At 40.7% G+C, this 22,304-nt stretch overlaps 2 protein-coding genes across 3 annotated transcripts in view; one reads left to right on the top strand and one right to left on the bottom strand.

Moving 5' to 3' along the window:
- The window catches only part of ppp2r3a (protein phosphatase 2, regulatory subunit B'', alpha), a 61,573-nt gene extending 57,016 nt beyond the window's left edge, over positions 1-4,557 (bottom strand). The window contains exon 1 of the mRNA XM_028565650.1: positions 4,319-4,557. The gene's annotated coding sequence lies outside the window, so the exon portion shown is untranslated. The remainder of the gene's footprint in view (positions 1-4,318) is intronic.
- An 11,612-nt stretch (positions 4,558-16,169) lies between these two features.
- Positions 16,170-21,969, top strand: nceh1a (neutral cholesterol ester hydrolase 1a). Of its 2 annotated transcripts, none has more exons than XM_028566211.1 (5): positions 16,170-16,439; positions 19,675-19,933; positions 20,143-20,212; positions 20,487-20,658; positions 20,763-21,969. In XM_028566211.1, exons 1-5 carry the CDS (start codon positions 16,299-16,301, stop codon positions 21,381-21,383), a joined length of 1,263 nt encoding a protein of 420 aa, XP_028422012.1. In that variant the 5' UTR covers positions 16,170-16,298; the 3' UTR covers positions 21,384-21,969. The 2 variants fall into 2 exon arrangements, with proteins under 2 accessions (XP_028422012.1, XP_028422013.1); XM_028566212.1 differs by lacking the exon at positions 16,170-16,439 and adding an exon at positions 19,448-19,522.
- The last annotated feature ends 335 nt before the right edge of the window (positions 21,970-22,304 follow it).

Genomic DNA, 22,304 nt, shown 5'->3' with positions numbered 1-22,304 from the left:
CACAGTGGCTGTGTGACAGACAGTTAAACACATTATCAGGGAGTTGTCCTGACTTAACCAAAGAGGTGTGTGTCTGTCTATTTGAGTTCAAACACAGTTTCCACCTCTGTTATTTTGCTATTACATAACTCTTTTATTGACTGCACTCCTATTGTATATAACCTTGCATGCCTATGCTGGTGTTACATTCACAGATTCATAACATATGTATCTGTTGAATTTGTGTAACAAGGTCATTTTCTTGCATTCTGCTCCCTTGATCAGTAAACAGTGACAGAGGGTTGTTTATTTCTAGTGTTACTTTAACGACTAGGTAGTCTTGCATTGCCAGATCTTTGGGTCTGGCGAGTCCACACAGCATTCTGGGATGGGAGTAAAACATGCTCTATTTTATTGGCTTTTTTTTTTAAACCAATCATAATCGTCTTGCGCCAAGCGTCGTACAGAGCAACGGCGCCTCTGCAAAATATCCTCGGGAAGGAACTTGTTTTGGTGGAACATGTTTACGTTAAAAGGTTGTTTTAGTCGTGCGAGAGAAAACTCAGATTGGACAGATAGTCTAGCTAGCTGTCTGGATTTAACCTGCAGAGATCTGAGGAGCAGTTAACCATAGTCCTCATAAAACGACAGGAGTTTTTTTGCCAACACAAAGAAAGCCCAAGGCAACGGATATCCGGCCTAAATTAGTGAAATCCCAGAAGTGGAACGTCTTGGATATAGACAATAACGACTAGGCTACTATTTATATAGACAGAGGTAAATAAAGACAGATACATAGAGGGTAACCAAATATTTGGTCTTATACTAGACTCAATTGTCCATTATGCCAATGGAGGCAGCTAAATTAGTATGCTTAATTAAAAGCACATCCTGTGATTTTTATGTCTAATAGCACACAGATTTCCTCCTACCTCACTGTTAAAACCCTCACATTTGAGAAACCATTAAATGTTTGAAATGTTTTGCTTGAAATGGCTTAAATTATTAATCAATTATCAAATATTAACAAATCAATCAAAATAAATCGATTAATTGCTGCAGCTCTATAATTCGGATCCCTATTAATCAGGTTTCGGTCAGACATCCATCCAACATTGTCACATTCTACACTTTATGATTCAGCCCACTGATCCCAACTCCATCTGTCTGCACTAAACCCCCACAGCCACAGTCCTTACTCCACTACATCAGGACACTCCCAATATATTCCAATGGGATTTAGTTGCTGGGCACTTACTGTCCTTTACACATATGTGAGAAATGGATAAAACCCTGATTAATATCACACATGCATGCACGCAACTGCACGCACACACAAAGTTGTACACACAAAGCTTGGGAACAACAAGCACCTGTGAAAAGACGCACATCTGTGAGGGACTGCAAGAAACCATGGCTCATATAAATGCAGTTCCAAAACGGACTCGGACTTTGTCGCCCGCTCACCCGCCCACCAATCCACCCACAAACCATCCATTCGAGCTGAGGAACAACCGACTGAGTAGCTGATTAGTCGACTTATCTGTAAGTTAAAACACATAACACAACCTCCTCCATAATGTGCAGGTGAAAGGAAAGGAAAGGAGAGGGGAGAGGAGAAATTGAGTCTGTGACAAGAAGAGTAGTGGTGTAAAAAAAGGGGAAGGCGAGGGCTGCAGCTATTAAAATATTCTGTGATTTAAAGTGATATCAGTGGACCTGAAAAATAGATAATGATAGGAAAGGGCAGTATATTTTGATATACTGTCATCGTTTTGGTATCAAGAATGATAAGTCAGGCTCGGGTAAACTGATGAGCACTGAAATCCCTTGATATATGAGGAAATCCACAACTACCGCTAATCACTGGAGGAAGGCGGATGCAAACTGTAAGTGTGAATCTTCCCCCTGTGGGTTGAGATAAGTTTGCACACAGAGTAGATGTCTGGCCCCGAGCTAGTTGAACATCAATGCTTCACACCAGTAAGTACTCTTCAGGATCAGTCCATCCATTAAGGTGAAAAACACACATTTGTTCCTCTCACGCGTGTATGTAATCACACTTTCAAATGTCCTTTTTCTCTTTCTGCTTAAAAACAAATACCAAAGGAGTGGAAGGTAAACGCACGCTAAGTTTGTAGATCTGACCTTTCATCAAGACATGGTCGGTCTAAAACTGCAACTGATTGTTTTCAATATAATTTAATCTGTCAATTGTTTATACGATTAGTTAATCGGTTAGCCTATAAAATGCTGATAATTTTTTCTATTAACCAATTCATTTTTTGGGCCAAAAAAAAACCATCATAAAACAATCCAAGTTTGTGGATTACAATATCCTAGAGAAGAAGGTGATACATTCAAATGTCTTGTTTTGTCTGACCCCCAGTCCAAAATCCAAAGATATACAATGTACTATAATGCAGACGTGTTCCTTCCACGCAGTAACGTACAGACTTTGAATTAGTAACAACAGAGCACAGGTACTGGATTGGTACTCAGCATCTGCAGATAGCAGATATTTTCAGTTCCAGGTCTGTCATTATTGATTGCATTTATAATTATAATGGTAGTGATGGTGTCTGTGGGTTAGTATGTGTGTGTGTTCAGTAGTTTGGTGATGGGATGTTTATCACACACACACACACACACACACACACACAGCGGTCTTTGTGGCCTTTCAAGAGTCAGCCAAGCTCGAGTTACAGCAGACAAGATCCTCCTCTCTCTCACACTCACACACACACACACACACACACACACACACACACACATTCAAGCATCCATCATCTGAACAGGCCAGGGAGCAACAAGAGAGCACTGGTTTGTTGCTCTTCTAACGTATCCTTCTCTGACTCATTCCTGCCATTATTCACTGTCTGTAAGAGTAGAAAAAGAATAGCCATACAGCAGAAAGACTGTCAAGGCCTAGGTTTGTCTGTACTGCCAAAGTGCCCTTCAGCAAGACATCCCGACCAGCATCTGTGGTGGTGAGGTTATGTGACTGTTTGACGCACACGGTTCTCATTTCTAGGTATGAAAAATAACACCTGTAGAACTGGCTTAGGTGCATGTAAAGGAGACTTTTAATCAGCATCAAGCCATAAGGAGAAGAACACGGTCTAACATGAGAGCACAATGTCCCAGTTGCTATAGTCCTATTCGTGAAGTTTTGACATCAAGTGGACTTACGGATAACCTACGGCAGCCTTGCACAGCATGAAATCAAAGCACTAAGGCCATTATGGGTCATCATTAAAAGAAAGGAACTGAAGATGTGCTCAAAGTGTGTGTGTGTGTGTGTGTGTGTGTGTGTGTGTGTGTGTGTGTGTGTGTGTGTGTTGCATCTATTCTAGGAGAATTCCAGAGGGGAGACCCTGTGACTGACCCCCACCTCACAGGATCTGACAGGATATCACCACACACACACACACACACACACACACACACACACACACACACACACACACACACACACACACACACACACACACACACACACACACGATGGGCATGTCGACATACACACACTTGCATGCAGAAGAGACCCTGAACAGTGATAAACAGTGAGCACCACATGTGTATAGACACACCTTAGAATGTTCTCTCCTATCTTGTTGTGTTTTCAAAGGTCATTATATGCATTTATTTGTGTTGTGTTAAAGCATTTTGAATTTCCTCTTTGTTTTAAAAGGTGCTAACTAAAAGGAGACTAACTGTGCTTTAAAGTCAAATATCAGGCTCTTACACAGATTCATAGGATAATAGTTTGCCAATTACGCCAACAAATACAAAATAAAAATCCATTTAAAAAAGGAGTTTTTGATGAGAATGTTCAGCTTTCTGTGTTTGGTATCGAAACACAATTTTCTTATTGGACTTCTGCAACCACACTTCAGGTCTGTATCTTGAATCTAGACAACACATGACTAAACATTTAGAAATTGCACTTAAATCAAGGAGTTAGGTTGACTTGCGCAAACAAAATGAAGTTACCTGTGCATACTTCGAGACCGGCCTTTTTTCTAAGGAAAAAAAAGACTTCACTCACATGAGATATGGGTATGTTTTGCCCACTGCAAAGATCCGCTTCAATCTGCGTCTGTGACACAACAAGAGGATCCCCCTCTAATGTGAAAGAGCACGCGCACACACGAACGCATACGCGCGCTCAAACAGAAATACTTTAATAAACACGCCCTAGTTATTAAAAAACCCTGCAGCTGACTATACAGGCGATATCCCTACAACGCATGAGACAGCGGAGAAGACGGTAAACACACGGTAAAGTTTCTAAACCGAGAGAAGAGAAAACACTCATTTTGACACCATCTCTTACCTTTTTCTCCCCCCTTCACTGCTCATTCAGCCGTCTCCAAACTCTGTCACGACGAGGCTCCTCGCCGCAGACTGCGAAATCAAACAGCCGCTTTTCGGTAACCGGGGAGCGGCTGAGAGAATGCAGACGTTCGCTCCAACATGCAGCGAGTCCGTGTGTGTTAATGTGTATGTGTGGGGATATGTGTATCTGTGACAGCTCTTGGAGAGAATGAGCAGAGAGAGGAGAACCGGGGAACTTAGGGGGAGTTCCCGGTAACAGGCAGGCGGGGCGGGGGCTCGAGGAGAGTGACGGACTGGCCAGTTTTGAGGTTCACAAATCATTTCTGTAGTAGTAGCCTAGGCTTCCTATTCAGTAGCATACCAGAGGTGAAATAGAAATAAATTCATTTACCTAATTATTGTAGCCTATATAGCCTACTGTAGGCTATATTGTTGCAAATAATGGTGAATTAGTCTATACTGTACGTCATATTTCCATTGGTCCAAATGTATACCTACTTTCCCCTTCAATATTTCTCTGATAGGTAGCCTATGTCCCAAAACATATAGCCTATGCTCATAAAATGTGATATTGTTATAAATGATGACCATTTAGTCTTAAAATAAATAAATCTTAAAAGTCTTAAACTGTCCAAAAACAAACATGTATTTAATTATAATACTATATAATAATAATTATAATAATTATATAAAGTTAATTTGGGGCATTTTTGCAAAACTGTTGACTCATCTATTAATCAATCAATTAAACTACACAATATTAAGGGTGCGAATGTTCCAATACCTGAGTTTCCGTGCTGAAAACAAAAACAATCCTTTTTTGTTACTTCACTGTGAATTAAAAAACATATTTTTTTTATTGAAACCCTTTTTTCTGTTTGAACAAACCAAACTTTTAAAAAGTCTAATATATATATATAAAATGTAGCTGTAAATGCATTTCCTCTGCCGGTCTATTTAAGGTCCTAAAAACCCAGGTTAAGAAATTTTACTAGGTGCAAGTGAATGGGTAATTTTAATCAAATATCCTTTATAGCTAACTACAGTTTAGGGACATGCATTGTGTTTATTTTTGGAAATGCTTGATGATATGGTTCCCGGTCTTTATGTGAAAGATATAGGTACTCCTCATCTTACTCGTACTGTAAATTAAAAGATTTGGGGTCCCTTTATTGATTATATCAGAAGGCAAATGGACTTGACTGCCACTAAGATGATTCATCCGTCCTTCTTGAATGTGCTTCATGTATAGTTTATTTTAAATACCTTTTAAATCATGCTTATTGCACATCCTCGGACTGTGACAATACATGTATAATATAATAACAGCTGCCATACACTTGTCAATATATTGTATATTAGGAAAATGTACCAAACGTATTCAAAGTAAAAGTACTCAATGCAGAAAAATCCTTACATTTTAGAAACTGGAAACGATCAAAACAGTTCTGTCAATGAACTTAGTGTATAATCGGCTAATCATTTTAGCACTACTTGTAGGCTTATATATTTGTTGGGTAGTTTAAGTTATTGTAAAAAATCTTATTTTATAAACTACATGTGTTTTGAGTGCAGCAATCTTAATTTGTAAAGTAACTAAAACAGTCAGATTAATGTAGTGTAGTAAAAATTACAATATTTCTCTCTGAGATGTAGTGGAGCAGTAGTAGAAAGTGGCATGAAAAGAAAAGACTCAAGTACAGTACTTGAGTAAATGTACTTAGTTACATTCCACCACTGGTAACAACCCCAGTCTAAGTTTGAGATGTATGCCTTGGGCCTCATACAATGATCAATGAATTCTGAATTATAAAACTGAAATACAGTGTTCACATCATGCTGCAGGTATAGTTTAACCGCACAACTTATTTGGTCCAAGACTTCTGTGCTCAATATCTGTGTTTCTATGGAGACCAGGCAGTCGACTAACAGCTCGGACTGCAGATCATGATACAGTTTTAAAAATATAGACAATTAGAATTAGATTCTAGTTAGACAGATGGCTGGCAGCAATACCCACACAATGACTTCAGGTGGTGACTGCTGCATTTACTACTGGTTTTTGTTGTCATTCCTCTGTGTGTTGTGTTAAAATAAAGTGATGGAAATCCGCTCTGTTGAGACTCACATTACACGTTTCTGACCTCTGCTACACATACTGTAGTCGAAGGGGGCTTGATGGGACTCCTGTGTCCTCCATCAACGTTATGAGAGGTGGTGAGGATGCCGGCGCCACTTGATCATGGACTTGAAACCACAGTTTTACCAGATGACCCAAGAGGGGGGGAAAAACTAGCTAAAACAGGATATGGTCTGTGGTCTGCGTCGTTGGCGGTGTGAAGTTACCGTACTGATGAGTGAGAGTAAGACCTGCTGATGGACGATGTGCAGTGGATTTGATTTAAAGCACCCTAGCTCTTTACACACACACACTCACACCCAAGATTCCCTTCCAAATCCTGATGGAATGTGTCTCCTATAACAAGATTACTATCACAAGGCCTGCATCATATGACAAGAAGGGCCTGTCTGACTGTGTGTGCTATATATTTCTTGGACGTTGTGTGTGTACATGCTGGACAGTACCTTGTTCTGCCAACAGGGTAAAAATAAACACTAACACTCAATCAGGGGTGGAGAAGCGTTACAGGAAGAGGACCAGATAGAGGGAAGAGAAGATGTAGCCTTAACATTATGAACCACTTACAAAACGAGTTCCTGATGACAGCAGAGAGCCGAGTACAGTTTGACCCTGCATCTAATTTTGTTTGCCATGCCCAGGAACACTTCTCAGATACATTACCACATGTATTGAACCCATTAAAGAACAACAATAAAGTGAAACACGAATGAGTAGGAGTAATAGGTTGATGAACGGGAAGGGTATGGGGAAATGAAGGTCTTTTCTTATCTGTTTTTGTTTTTTGTTCTGTTGTTTTAATTCTGCATTTTTGTACCAAATGTTCTGTAGACAGATTAATGATTGTAATCTTACTTTTATTTTTTCCTACAAAAATGAGCTCTGATTTAATTAGGTTACTGTCTGTACAATAATCTTTGGCAAAAAAAAATTAAAACCTGGGGGGAAAAAAAACATTAAAGTGAAACCTTAAAGTTTCTGTTTAACACAAATTACAGAAATAACACATTGTCTCATTTAGCCTACCACTAGTGGTATTTAGCCCCGGAGATAGATTCGGATTTAATTGCACAGCTTTACATACACACAATGTTTTGTGTTGTGGTGCTCACAGCATTGAAAAAAGGAAATTAAAAACATTAAACAGTCTGTCCAGAAATAATGTCCACAATGCTCTGGATGATCCACAAACAAAACAGGCAAAACCCTGTTCTTTTCATTCGGATTATCTAGAAAGGTCGCTAAAAAGTCACAGTTGATGAAGACCTGCTAGGGATGCTAGCTAAATCAGCTTAGCCAGCTAATTTTGGCCAATTTTAACACATAAAGAGAGAAAATGTAAATTTAAGTTTAATTTAAGTCTGCTGCTTTCCATGAAATGAATTGCTAGCACTGCTAAGTGAGACTAATAAGCAGCTGGAGGCAAGCTTTGTTTCATAATGAGTGTTAACAAGCCTTTTGTGAGGGAAATCTGAGGAGCGGAGTATCAGCTTTATTCCAGAGAAAAGAAAAACACCTTGACTAAAAATAAAAAAAATAAAAAGGACCAAGCCATCCTGAATTGGTGAGAGCTGCAACACAAAGCTGAAAAAGAGATGGAGTAGAGAGGGCTGGAGGGGCAAAAAGAAAAGGTGATGAGGGTGCTGACATATCCTGACAAAATGGAACAGGGAGTGTCACTCAGCACCTCACACACCAACACACATATATGCTGTACATGAGAGTTTGCCTGCAGGACAAGGCACCTGGATCTAAGCTGCTGCTGAAAGCAACAGATGCCAGAAATACAGCATCCCATAAAGAGTCAAGGACAGAGAGGTCAGACACACACACACACACACACACACACACACATCACAGTCCAACTAGCTAGGCCTGAATCTGGCAGACAGAGGTGAGCTTATTACAAAGCCCTCAGTTAATAAAACCCTCAAATGCATGTGCATTTTTACAAGGCGAGTCCTCTCACCTGCATATGTGTGTACGCTCATTATCAGCAGGCTTGTCGAACAGTGCACTTGTGTCTTTGTGTGTCCTTGTGAGTTTGGGTTTTGTCTCCACAGGGAAATGTTAGTAAAAGGGTAAGAGTTTTATTAAAGCGTTACATGATACCAGCTGTCTCAACTGGCTCCTTTCTCCAGACCAATAAGAAGCTTTCTTCCTGGCTTCAAGCTGCCAGACTCTTCAGCTAGTGTGCAGACGTACTGCAGCTTCCCAGCCTTTCAAGGTCCTCCTGCAGCTTCTGTGTCCAAATGTTCTCATCCTTGCACGTTTTGAGTCACTCAAGCTACAAATTAGCTCGAAGCAATCCCGCAAGCCACAACCACAGACTTACGTGCTGATAAACTGGCAATCGCTTACATATTTATTACGTGGATGGTTGTGCATTCTGAAAGTGACCCCCACCATATGTCTGGGTATTGGCCTATTTATCAGTGTGTCTCCTCTGGTTGCTGCCTACTGCATCAATCACACACCCTCTCACCGCAGCAACAGCTGCCTCTTGTCAACGTCGCTTTGCAGCAACTGAGGGCGAGGGGAGGAGTGCGAAACCGCGTTTAACAGCCTCGGTTCTGGTTGAAGTGAACGTGGGGAGTGGGCGTTTGGTTAACAGAACATCAGGATCCCATTTAGACCAGAGAGAGAGGCTCATGGGAGTGGGACGGGGCGTTGACTGAGTATGCCGAGGAGGAAGATGGAGGTCATGAGTGTGTGTGCATGTTCATCGGCATGTTTTTTTAAAGCATGTTTAATCAAAGCTGCAGTCTTATGAGCTCTGTGTGGTCTTTAATGTGGTTGCTTTTATTTGCCACTGTTTCCACTGAAGAGTCATAATGAGGTTGTGTACATGGCTGTATCTACCATTAAGGCCACGTGGTCCAGACCTCTGTCCCCCCCTCCCAAAAAAAGTGATTTAACTGCCTAAAATAAACTTGTACAACGCCAAGATACGACTTGTAACTCTGATCATCATCACCGTCGTTGCTTGTGGGTGGTGGGTGACTGAGTAGGCAGTGAAGTGGATTAGGTTGTTGTAATTATAGAATCGTTCGCCAATGTGTTGGTTTTTGGGTATAGTGTCAACTAGTCTCACATTTGAAGCTATTGTTATACAGTAGTTGCTCTCCAAACATCATAAAATGTGCATATTTAGATCAGGTAAATAAATATTAAAATTGAACTGATATTGCTAAAATCCTGGAGACAGGGTTGTGTGTGTGTGTGTGTGTGTGTGTGTGTGTGTGTGTGTGTGTGTGTGTGTGTGTGTGTGTGTGTGTTTGCGTAGGGAAAAGGCTGCAGATCTCCGCAGCAGAACAGTACAGCACTGTCCTCTTGCACCTCTAGGTTCAAGGTCCCGGCTGAAGCATGTGGCTGTCCACATCAGTCTCTATTTGACACTTGACCCTTGACCTCTTTCTCTGTCCAGGCCGGCTGCCAGCCTGACGCTTTTTTCCAAACAGTGGGATGCACAAACTGAGGAAACTGATGTGCTATGTGCTGATGGCTTCAGTGAATGCACTATACATTTGTCTTCTAAAGTCCAGGAGACCAATGGAAAACTTGAGTCTGACACTTGCTAGATATGAGCTGGAGTTGGTGGTGGAAAGACTTAGTTAGGAATTTTGCGGGGGGGGGGGACAGAAAATGGGGAACGAAATAGGGAAACTGATGAAAAAGAGCATGTGAAACCTTTTTCTACCCCTACAACTGATCGTCTTTAAGGCAGAGACCAGATCAGACCAGATGTTTTTTCAATTTCACCATCTCTCCTCTCATTTACAGTAAAGCAGAGACATTAATTCATTCCTAAGATTGGGAGTTAGTCAGAGCCTGTATTTGCTTCTGGCTATTTTGTGTGGGCATCTAATACAGTAAATGAGATTCGGAAAATCTCTCGAACCTGTTAGCTGGCCTGTGCACTATGACTCAGACAACATCTGTATTTCTTTATCTGTTTTTAATATAGTCTATAGCCATGCTGCCAGACTTGTACTTCGCTCACAATGACAATGCTAACATGCTGATGTTAAGCAGGTATAATGCTTACCATGCTCACCACAGTTATTACAATTCATCCTCATGAATGTCTGTAGCAAATGGCAATCCATCTGGATAGTTGTCAAGACATTTCACTGTAAACCTATAATGGTAGAGAAATAGTCAAGGGATTACCAAAGTTGGGAGGATTCATCCGCTAAGAAACATGAATATCTGTACAAACTTTAATGGCAATCCATTAAATAGTTTTGAGATATTTCAGTCTGGACAAAAGTGATGGACGGACTGATAAACTGACCATCAGGGAGACACTGCCATCCCAAGAGCCATGCCACTAGCATGGCTAAAAGTGTACGTATCTATCCACTCAATAAGGAAATGAAAACCACATTACACACATGGTAATAGCTGATGTGTGAATTGATTTAGTCTAAGAGAAGTTTGATCAATTCTTCTGTTGCCTCATCTTGTGTTGCAAGAGGGATTGCAACAATTCTGTGCCAGTTTAACTGAATTGTTACTTTATACATTACACATCAGTGCTTCAAAGTTCCTCACTGTTTTGTAGCATGCCAGCAAGTACACACATTCTCAATAAGCCATCAGACAAATTAAGATAATGTAAACAATATAATTCACAAGTGATTATGCCACTTAGAAACAGATTAACAACATCACAGCATAATGCTGTTGCCGCAGTTGGCTTGAAACTTAGAATACAGACCATAATGCAGAATGCTGAAGAGCAGAGAAAGAAAGAAAACTGCACTAGGGATAAAGAATTTAAAATGAAATGATCACACCCCGCTAAAATGACTGTGTTTCTCTAGCAGCGGAGCAAATAGCCTTCAACCAATTAAGAACATTGTGTACTTGAATGCCTCGCACCAACAACAGCGTGCCACCCAGCACAAAACTAAGCACGCTTCTGTTCGCGTTCTTTTAGACGTGACATCTTGCTTTGCAGAGGACAGCGTAGCAACAGGTTACTGTTACTGTCATTTCAAAAATAGAGTCTGTGTTGCAGATGAAGCACACCAACTGGCCTGCTGTCTACGACATTCTTGAATACCACAATACATTATTGTCACTGTGTGTATGCCTGTGTGTCTAGTGTGTACCAACATACACAAGCACACAATGAGTTGTATCCATATCCCATATGTGAGGTATGTTTAAAAGGATCTGTTAAATAAAATGAACAGATTAGAAAAGGAACTTTGTTGTCTTAAAGGTCCCATGACATGGTGCTCTTTGGATGCTTTTATATAAACCTTAGTGGTCCCCTAATACTGTATCTGAAGTCTCTTTCCCGAAATTCAGCTTTGGTGCAGAACTACAGCCACTAGAGCCAGTCCCACAATGAGCTTTCCTTAGGATGTGCCATTTCTGTGTCTGAAGCTATTGAGGAGGAGAGTGGGAGGGGCAAGGTGGAGGGTGGGGGTGTGGCCTTGACGAACTGCCACTTTTCTCGTTTGAAAGCCATGATGTCTCCCTCTCATGGGTTGGCCAAATTCTCTGGGCGGGCAAAGCAGAGAAAGGGGAGGTAACCTTGCTTGTTATGACCTCATAACAAGCAGATTCCAAAACGGCTCATCTGAGCTTTCATTTTCTCAAAGGCAGAGCAGGATATCCAGGGCTCGGTTTACACCTATCACCATTTCTAGCCACTGGGGGACCATAGACAGGCTGGGGGAACGCATATTAATGTTACAAAACCTCATAAAGTGAAATTTTCATGCCATGGGACCTTTAACATTTGTTATTTGACTTATCACACCTGCAATGCCAAAAAAAAAAAGACTGTAACATGTCCGATTTTTTTGGACATTCCTGTTTTCCAACACAAAGACATGCTTGCATGCATGTGCTCATCCAAGAAGGTTTCAGATTCAGATTTGCTCAAGCAAAAGTGACAATACAACAATGTAAAAAATACAACAAGTAAAAGTCCTCCATTCATAATCAAAAAAGTGTCAAAAAAGTAGTAAAACTACCTAATTTTCCTCTGACGTGTAGTGGACAAGTAAAAGGTAGCAGCAAATTGGAATATTCAAATAAAGTATTAGTACTTCAAAATGGTAGACTATGTGAGCAAATGTACTTAGCTTCTTTCCACCACTGATTTAAGTGATTTAAAAAATCCTGATTTAACATGCACAATAGCCAATCAAGATAATGTAAATAATCTGTGCAAAATTATTTAAGTCTCTGTTTAAACTTATTTTAAAAGAAGATAAAAATATCTTGCTCGAGTTAATGTACCTAACTGTGCTTGAGACACAGTGGCATAAATGGTGAGAAAAGTGACACAAATACTTTTACATTTTATTTTCATCAGTGCTTTTATTTTCTAATTTCTACTTGCAGAAAGTTGTTGCTAAAAATCTCTTGCATCTTTTCAGCCAAGTCCTAGTTTTCAAGAAAATCTGATTTCCAGATGCTAGTTCAAGGTGCTGTTTATTGGTAAAAAAAAAAAAATCTCTACCATACTCCGCCCAGTAATTTATGCTCAAACACATGCAAAAGCAGCGTCAATGAAAAGGTTGAACAACGAGACAGGACTGCCTGAAATGGAAAACCTCCATTTCTGCCTCATGCGTTTAGTCATGTTAAATGACCATATGTGTAATTCCAGTTGGTGACACAAGAGAGGCCCTCTCTCTGCCCTCCATACCACAGACTGGAGGAAGACGCCAGACCAACACACAGGGGGGAGGGGGACAGCATGAAGAGGGAATTTTAATGCTCACTCTTTAGGCCACACACACACACACACGCACACGCACACATACACACACACACACACACAAACGCACATATATCACCTCAACGTTTACAATTTAAGCTTTCTGCTGACACTCTCATTCAGGTGGCTTTTTGGAAAGAGAGCAAGTATGGCATCTGTGTCTGACTTTAAGTGATCTTTTGAATGTGAAATGCTGACCCCCAGCAGGATGTAGGATTTCAAGATGACAGCAAAAGGTTTGTAGTTCTGTGAGTCATGAGGTACAGCAGCTGTGGTCTGATTTAATTGTATTGGTTGCAATGATGACAAGTTTTGATGGCAGGACAAAAAGTTTTAAAACATCAATTTTCGAATCACTTCTGCAGCGCAATCCACCTTTTGCTGTCCCTCCCATGCTCAGCGTGGTGCAAATAATAATCATTGTGTCACCAAAATATGAAAAAAACCTACGTACAATTTCTTCATCTGTCTCTGACAGGTTGCACTGTACGGTGTGCTTACGTAAAGTAGCATTAATGAAAATAATAGCTTTATATTTGGGGAAGTACGCTCATTTGCTGTCATGTCTGTATGGTCAATATGAAGCTGGGTAGCCTTATTTTGAAAGGACAGATATAGGTTCTGACATCCAACTGGAGTTTGTGTATGGGGTCATCTTCCCATCATTTTTGCTGGGCACTGCAACTGCACACAAAACACAGTAATATGTTGTATCACTTTCCAAAATGAACCCTTTGATTTTTTTTTGAATTCATTTATTAGACAGTAACAGAAATAAATGCATAACAAGATGCCATCATAGTGACATTGTACATTTATCAGAACTGTCGAGGATAACACAAGAAAGTTACAAACTTATTTCCATTGTGGTCCTCACACATTCCCTGTCATCAGATTTTTTTAAATCAAATATTCCTAACTGGTTTTTCCTTTTTCAGTAAAGACATCACTATAACCTTCTGCAGACATCTTTCCATGTCCTCTCCTGAGTACCCCACTCCGGTCTTCCAGGAGGCTAATCTGGCATGGTCTGGTGGTCCGGCTGCTGTGTTTTGGAAAACCAGTCCGGTACAGGGGGTCAGATCCTCATCAGCTCTGATGTTTGTTTACATTCTCACACTACACAGGGCCACCAGGGACAGACAGTGCCCATTAAAAGTTCAACCGTGGGAAGAAACAGGGCAATAAATAGCACAGAAAGAGAGAGAGAGAGAGAGAGAGAGAGAGAGAGAGAGAGAGAGAGAGAGAGAGAGAGAGAGAGAGACATTGACACTGAGACTCTTTGCCCTGTATTTGAAGATGCATGCCACTTAATTACAACACTCAATTTGAATTTGGCTGGGGAGCTTTGTTGCATGACTGCCTTTCTCTCTCTGAACTCTGTCAAATACAAGCAAACTTATCCAAAAATCTTCAAAGCAATGAAATTTGAGTTCATGCCAAAAACTTTGCTGTAATCAATTTTAAAGTCATGCAAACAGCAAGTTTTCCAGGGTTGACTAGTTCACTTTTTATCAGTGGTGTGGAATTTGCTATGATTGGTGTGTCCCAGTGATAATATTGAACACCGAACCAAAAAAAGAAAAGATTGACCTTTTATTAGACAAAAACGTAAGGAGGTAGAGGGATCAATATCCTGTGAATGATCGTGATGAATCTGATCTCTGTCCAACAACTTGCTAATGCATTCCAGTAAGACTTCAGTCCAGTATTGATGTGTCACATAAAAGGCATCATTAGTCATAGTGATAATAATGACTCCCGATCATTCCCCCTGTAACTGACCTTCACAGTTTTAACAGGAATTATGAAAATGTAACAACTAAATTGAAATTGAATTAACTAATAGTGAAAAGTCAATACACATCACCAATTCCTATCTATGTATGAACTAATATGCTGTGTTTAAAAAGAATGACCACACTTTGATTTTATTACCGGTTTTACTTTTCTTACATTTAAAGGGGATTATTATAAGCACATTGTTAGGACTCAATGAGTTTTTTGCAGGGAATTGATAAATTAGGAGTTGTAACATGTGTGTAAAGTAGCTGTAGAGTAATCACATGTACATATTTGCACCAGATTGACCTGCACTATAAAGTCTACTCTATACATCCTGCAGTTCAAGAAATTCTGCATTTAACTATTTGTTAGGTTTTTTTGCACTTTCACACCATACTGTACATGTTATTAAATAAATAAAGCAATTTTAATGGTATTCATTTTGCATTTTCAAATCAGTTTAGCAAAGATTTGTAATTATTAAAGTACCGGTAGTTATAATTCCCATAGCCTTTGTTGTTTCAAGTATTACATTTTCACTTTGCAATGTATGATGAAACATATAGATATATACAGTATATAGATGGAACTATAGCTTTATATGTATGTGTGAAGTCATGGCTGCACTAACAGCTCTATTATGCCTCTCTGTGGTCACATATGTGTAATACAAATTTGTACCAACTTACAGCTGTGAAAAAAAAACTCATTTCCCAGATGCCCATTCGTTGTTGTTGCCACGCAGCCTTCAAAATAAAGGTGTCAGTTTTGACAAGTTTATAAAGAAGAAACGTCTTTCGGGCTGAAGAAGACGACAATCATACCAAAATACTGTGGATTTTTTAAACAATACTGCAACAAAAAACAAATTCCTAGGCTGATAGGATACCAGTTAATAGCTATATGCTATTTCATTACTAATTTTGAAATTAAAAAAATTGCAATTTACAGACTGCAAAGTGGTATGAGTAGGCCTACAGGCATCATTCATATTGATATATTTTCTGAATCTGAATCGATTTAAGCCAAATGTTTAAAAACATTAATCCATTAATTAATCAAGTTTCCAGACAACTGGCTCCGAGTAAAAGGGATATCAGTAAAGGTTTTATTTTGAAGATTTTCAACGGAAGTCTTTAAGCTTATCGGTCCCATATCAAGTCATTTCTAGTGCTTTATCTCTGGATCCTGGTTGGCCCTCCCAGGCCCTCCAGTACCAGATCAGAGAGTAACAGCTGCTAGAGTCAGTCTGGATCCTCTCGTCTATGATCCACTGAAGATACTAAAGCTGCTGGCACATACAAGATGAGGCTGCTGCCAGTTGTTGTTACAGTGTCACTAACGGTGGCGCTCGCTTATTATGTTTACATCCCGCTGCCGGATGCCATCCAGGAGCCGTGGAAGCTGATGATGCTGGATGCTGGATTCCGAACAACGATGCACCTGGTGAGAGAGGATATGCTTTCATTGGGAATACATTGTGGTACTTGTACTGCAGGTGTAGTGGACTGATGGGCAACCTCAGCTATGCTTATAATATATTCTGCACAAATAAATACTATAGTAGCTATAGTATTTAATACTGACATAATTTACGGCTGCACGATATGATATGCGATATATGATAACGTTGTTGAATATTCGCGATAATACTTTCGATTTCTGCTTCTGCTGCTGTCAGTATTCTGCTCAAATAAAACAAATTGCTTGTTGAATCAAAAGACCCTGCAAAGAAAATAATTTGAATTTTAAAGTTTTCTACTGGTAGACTACTCTCATTCAACAAGCTCCAAAAATCTCTGTGTTGCGTGATGTGTTTATTGTGCAAGTTAATTTTGCGAATCGATAAAAAAACGATATATTGTGCAACCCTAATATCATTGATAGCAGGTGTTTTCCAAATATACTATACAAGGTTAGTTGCATGTATTGCGTGTTTGAAAAAATCACAGTTACTGTAATAGAGGCTTTGATAGACAATCATTAACATACCTGTGCAGACATGAACTTTGACCCTACCTTCTTATGCCATATGTCAAAGATAAACTCTGAAATGCCTTAGCTCAGTTATTGCATAAACAGTGTCTTGCAACGTTTTTTTAAGTAGTGTATTTTCAGAGCAGGTGTCATGTACATTAAGTGACACAGAGCCGTAAAATCAAATATCTGAGGCATATCATTTCCTGAGACACCTCTACATGGTGCACTGTTATGGATTTATAAATGGAGTTATTTGTAGTCCACAGAGCTTCTCTTTACCAGAATTTCGTTTCATGCTTGTATCCATTAAGTCACATTAGTAACAGTAGCGTCAAATGTACAAACTTTGTGAAAGAGCTTTTTCTGTACATTAACAGTTTGATTTTGAAACTGTCACGCTGTTTGTCACGGTGTTGATCTGTTGCAAAGCAGACATCAGGGAGTTTATTCTGGGCCAGTGTGAGGACAATCAACTCTTAACCCTCACCTTTGTGCTACATTTTGAAAATGGCACAGAAGATGAAGAGCGATAACAGTTATTGACACACTGGTTGATGGAGTTTGCAGATTAATGTTGGTTAAAATGGTTTTAAACTGCACTGAGATAAACTGCTCTTTTTCTCTTTTCTGCAGCGGACGTGCGCAAGAATGTGTTTGCATATTATAAATACACCAAAGTAGTTTTAAAATGTCAATAGTGTAAAGTATGTTTTTAAATAGAATACAATTTTATTGTCCCCAAGAGTTGAAATTGCAGCTCACCAAAACATAAAAGCAACACAAGAACATGTAACGTATAAAACAAATATGGTAACAGTAACTAGTACTATAAAACACAGTACTATAGGAACATTCTCAGATAAAGTACAAAGCGTTCAAACAGAAAATAAAATACTGTGGAGCAAGATTTGGGGCTCTATTTTATTTTTGTTTTTGTTTAAAGTTATGATTCCATCCTGAGTGCAGCTGGCTAAAGAGGATTACTAAAATACATCCAAAGAAGGGATGTGTAGTTGGTAGGCAGGTGCAGATAAGCGTCCAGGAACAGATACAGGCAGGGTGCAAACTACGGGGGGAGCTAGGGGGAGCTCGTCTCCCCTTAATAAGACATGGGCTCCCCTGAAAACGTAATTTGTGAAAAAATGTTTGGGGGGGGTCTCTAAAAATATTAACAGTGTGCCATTTTGACGTGCAATTTCAGTTTTGTGTAATGTGATCATCGTGGACTATTATGTGTAAAATTGCAAAAATATCATTCATTCATTCATGCATGACGGCGATTTAAACCTAATTCACTTCAATAAAGATAACGATACATGCTATCCTTCATCATCGTCATGAGCTTCAAGGTGTGGCGGTGCTGCGGTGCAAATTCAACTCATGTTTAGTACATGTTAACTCAAAGATTCGTGGAAAAAATAGAAACGTTGGAGGCCATTAATCGGCGCGCAAAGTCCTAAATCTGAATCTATTCTGCAGTTAGCATCATATTGTCATTGCAAAAAAGAAAACAAGGCAGTTTAATTGATTTTGGTTTTACTAAGAAATTGTGTAGCGATGACGTTAACAGCACGACTGATTCACCTGCTGCAAGCCCTGTTAGCACACCTCCCGCCGGGGTGACAACGCAAGAAGAAGCTGAAGAAATAATGTCCTCTCTGGCTGAAGATGGTGGTGCTAACAGCTCGTCAGAGGCCGGTCACCATCCTAACCCCTCTTGCTCCTCTCTCCTGTTAAATTGGAACAGCCATCAGTGGAGAGACTGGAAGAGCCCATATACATGGCTGTTTGTTAACCCTTGTGTCATCTTTAACCCTTGAGAGAGTTTATCTATTGATTGATGGACTAGCTGACAGTATAACGCCTTTGTATCTTGAGCAAAGTCACACTTGGCCTTTGGCTGCATCCTTTGGTTTTATTCAGAATATATGCAAGTATACAGCTCCATGTTTTTCACTTCACCTTTTCACATTTTAATAGCAAAGTTATTGTATATTTTCAGGCTGGAAGCCATTCCAGGTGCAACTCCCAAAACACTTTTGTTTGCAGAGTGAAGTTGAAGCTCAAACAGAACATGTTTCCGCTGCAGGGAGATCACAAACTAAAACCTTAGTGTTGCTCCTACAAAAGGCCTCAGGCAATACTGTAACTACAGTCTGCACACACTGTGGACACACAGCTGCTGGCAAAACGGTTAAGGATGGAAGCTTGGGGTGCGTCGCTTAGGCCTAATTGAATAGAGGAATTATGGTATTCTACGTAGCCTGAGTAACTTTAACCGTTGTTCATGTGAAAGTTCGAACACTGGTTACGGGATGAGATGACCAGACATTTAAAAGTAAAATATCTCACCACATAAGAAGAATTTTCATCTTAAGGAATTGATCAAACTAATATTATTATGAAACTTTGTTAAGGCCAACATCTCTCGGTGTAGTCTGGTTCGGAGCCTCCACTCTGCCAAGCGGCTGCGTCTGCTGGCCTTGGTTGACTATTGAGACAGTCGGAGATGTTTGTGGGGAGGAGGGCAGACATGCTGAGACACATCAGTAAGTTACAGTGCAGAGGGACAGAGGTGACTGGGTGAGACAGTTGTGTCCCAAGAGATTAATGCATTTGGTCTCTTCCCAAAATCCTTTCTCCTACATGCTGTTTTCTTTGCCTAAATACAGTGAGTCTTTAATCTCGTTTCCATTTTCAGGCCTCTTTAAAGTCTTGGCTGGGCTTTGACCATTACATCACGTCAATCAGGCGGTCCTCAGACGGGTTTGAAGGCATGATGAAGGGGCTGAGCAGTTCGGAGCCCGGCGCAGGAGGGGTCATGCCCGGAGTCAAAGTCAGCGACATCACTTTCGCCGGCGTCCCGGTCCGTGTTTACGAGCCCCCGGCTGGAGGCGAGGGTCATCTGAGGAGAGGGCTGATGTTTTTTCACGGAGGAGGCTGGGCTTTCGGCAGTGCCAGTGAGTATGGACATTCCTGTTGTCTACAAGTACAAATAGAGGAAATAAAGTATTATAATCACATTATATAATCCCAAATGTTTTTGCTCTGTTAGAGCACAATGTGCATATTTGAAACTAAATTTGCAAATAAATGCATGATTCAGCAACATTTTCTTTTTGTTCACTTAACTTTTCCACACTCCTCCATCTCTCCCTCACTTCCTCAGAGAAGGGGTCGTATGATACCATCAACCAGATGTTGTCCGACGAGCTCAACACTGTTGTGGTCTCTGTTGAGTAAGTGTGCAGCTTATAGAGACGGAAACACACTTTAAGATATATAAAAACATATTTGGTTTACTCACACCTTAGAAAGCACCCTTTCCGAGCCATAGATGTTATATACAAGTGCTTTCACAGGTTGAATCGTGCTCCTGTAGACAAGCAAACTTATCTTCGTATGTAAAATTGGCTGAGTGACTCTTTAACTACAAAAAAGTGTTTACAGTCACATTCTCCAAAGTATTCTAAGCCTCTAGTAACTTACCATTTGCAACCAATGTCTGTGTAGGTACCGTCTGTATCCAGAGGTGCACTTTCCAGTGCCGTATTTAGACTGCCTTGCCGCTGCCAAGCACTTCTTGTCCCCAGAGGTTCGGGCCAGGTATGCAGTCGACCCTGAGCGAGTGGCTGTAGCAGGTGACAGTGCTGGAGGAAACCTGGCTGCTGCGGTCGCACAAGAGGTATATACCATAGCATAACTTCCTGTAAGAATGTGTGCAACAATGAGCTGTGAATATACATAAATCAAGAGATTGAGGCCTTATATGTTTTTATATTGTGCCAGATTTCCACAGATGACACTATGAGTGTGAAATTCAGTGTCCAGGCGTTGATCTACCCAGTGCTCCAGGCTCTGGACTTCAACACACCCTCCTACTTGCAGAACCAAAATATACCCATCCTCTACCGGCACCTTATGGTGCGCTTCTGGCTGCAGTACCTCGGTGCTGACCTCTCCCTGCAGTCCCAGTTGCTGGCGAACAACCACAGCTCCTTACACCTCCCAAACATCACCCCAGAGCTGAGGGCGCGGCTAGACTGGACCGTCCTCCTGCCCCCGAAACACAAGAAGAACTACAGGCCTCTGATTGTGGAGAAAGGTTCACAGGGGGCAGGGAAGGAGATGCCGGGGCTGCTGGATGTGAGGGCGTCACCACTGTTAGCAGGACCGGAGGTTTTGGCTAAATGCCCTCGAGCATACATCCTAACATGCGAGTATGACGTGTTGAGGGATGATGGTCTGATGTACGCGCGGCGCTTACAGGACGCAGGCGTCACAGTTACCCACGAGCACTATGACGACGGCTTCCACGGATGTTTCACCTTTATAACCTGGCCAATGGAATTTGATGTAGGGAAGCGAGCACTCAGGGGTTACCTCAACTGGCTGCAGAACAACTTGTGAGAGTGTGTATGTGTGTGTGTGCAAGTGAGTGTTTATGAGTGCATGCATGCGGGTGTGGGTGTTTTACTGATATGAATGAACTAGTCCTTGCTTAATGAATCCGAGCTCTTTGCTCTTTGTTTAAAATATAAGCTCAGGACCCTCCTGTTCCTGCAGAGAGACGCACGCACACACACACACACACACACACACACACACACACACACACACACACACACACACACACAGTTACAGACATGTCTGCTGGCAGTGGAGAAGGGCAAATATGTTAACATGAACATGGCTAACACTGTGACCAGCTAACAAACATACCCAATAGATGCTCAGCCACAAGCTTTCCGCTAATGGATAAATGAATCAGGTGTTTCCACTGGGAGGGGCCACATCAGTACACTTATTTTCATCCACAAACACATGAGCAATATACTTCCCGTGTTATTGGTTTTATACTTTTAGAATAAAACAAACAAAAGTGGATGTTAGCAGTGGTTTTAAAAATTTTTTTACAATAAACTATGTGACCCAGCAAGTTACTGTATGTTCAGTACTGCACCACTTTGGTCCAGAGACTGCCTTGACATTTTAAAGGTCCCATGACATGGTGCTCTTTGGATGCTTTTATATAGGCTTTAGTGGTCCCCTAATACTGTATCTGAAGTCTCTTTCCCGAAATTCAGCCTTGGTGCAGAATTACAGCCACTAGAGCCAGTCCCACAATGAGCTTTCCTTAGTATGTGCCATTTCTGTGTCTGTAGCTATTGAGTGAAAAGTGAAATTGTCATGCCATGGGACCTTTAAACAGATAGTCATGTTGTCCAGAGGATAAATCGTAATTACTTTAGTGACCCCCTGACTTTTCCTCTAGTGCCACCATTAGGTTGACATTTGTGGTTTTACAGTGAAATGTAAACTATCAGATGG

Source organism: Perca flavescens, chromosome 20 (assembly GCF_004354835.1).
Source record: "Perca flavescens isolate YP-PL-M2 chromosome 20, PFLA_1.0, whole genome shotgun sequence".
Taxonomy (NCBI): Eukaryota; Metazoa; Chordata; class Actinopteri; order Perciformes; family Percidae; genus Perca; species Perca flavescens.
The sequence above is the reverse complement of the archived record's forward strand: the minus strand, read 5'-3'. Positions and strand labels throughout refer to the sequence as shown.

Coding starts and splice junctions, on each gene's coding strand:
- nceh1a (XM_028566211.1), top strand. CDS start 16,299: ATGAGGCTGCTGCCAGTTGTTGTTACAGTGTCACTAACGGTGGCGCTC. Junction 16,440..19,674: donor TCCGAACAACGATGCACCTG/GTGAGAGAGGAT, acceptor TTCCATTTTCAG/GCCTCTTTAAAGTCTTGGCT. Junction 20,659..20,762: donor CTGCTGCGGTCGCACAAGAG/GTATATACCATA, acceptor ATATTGTGCCAG/ATTTCCACAGATGACACTAT.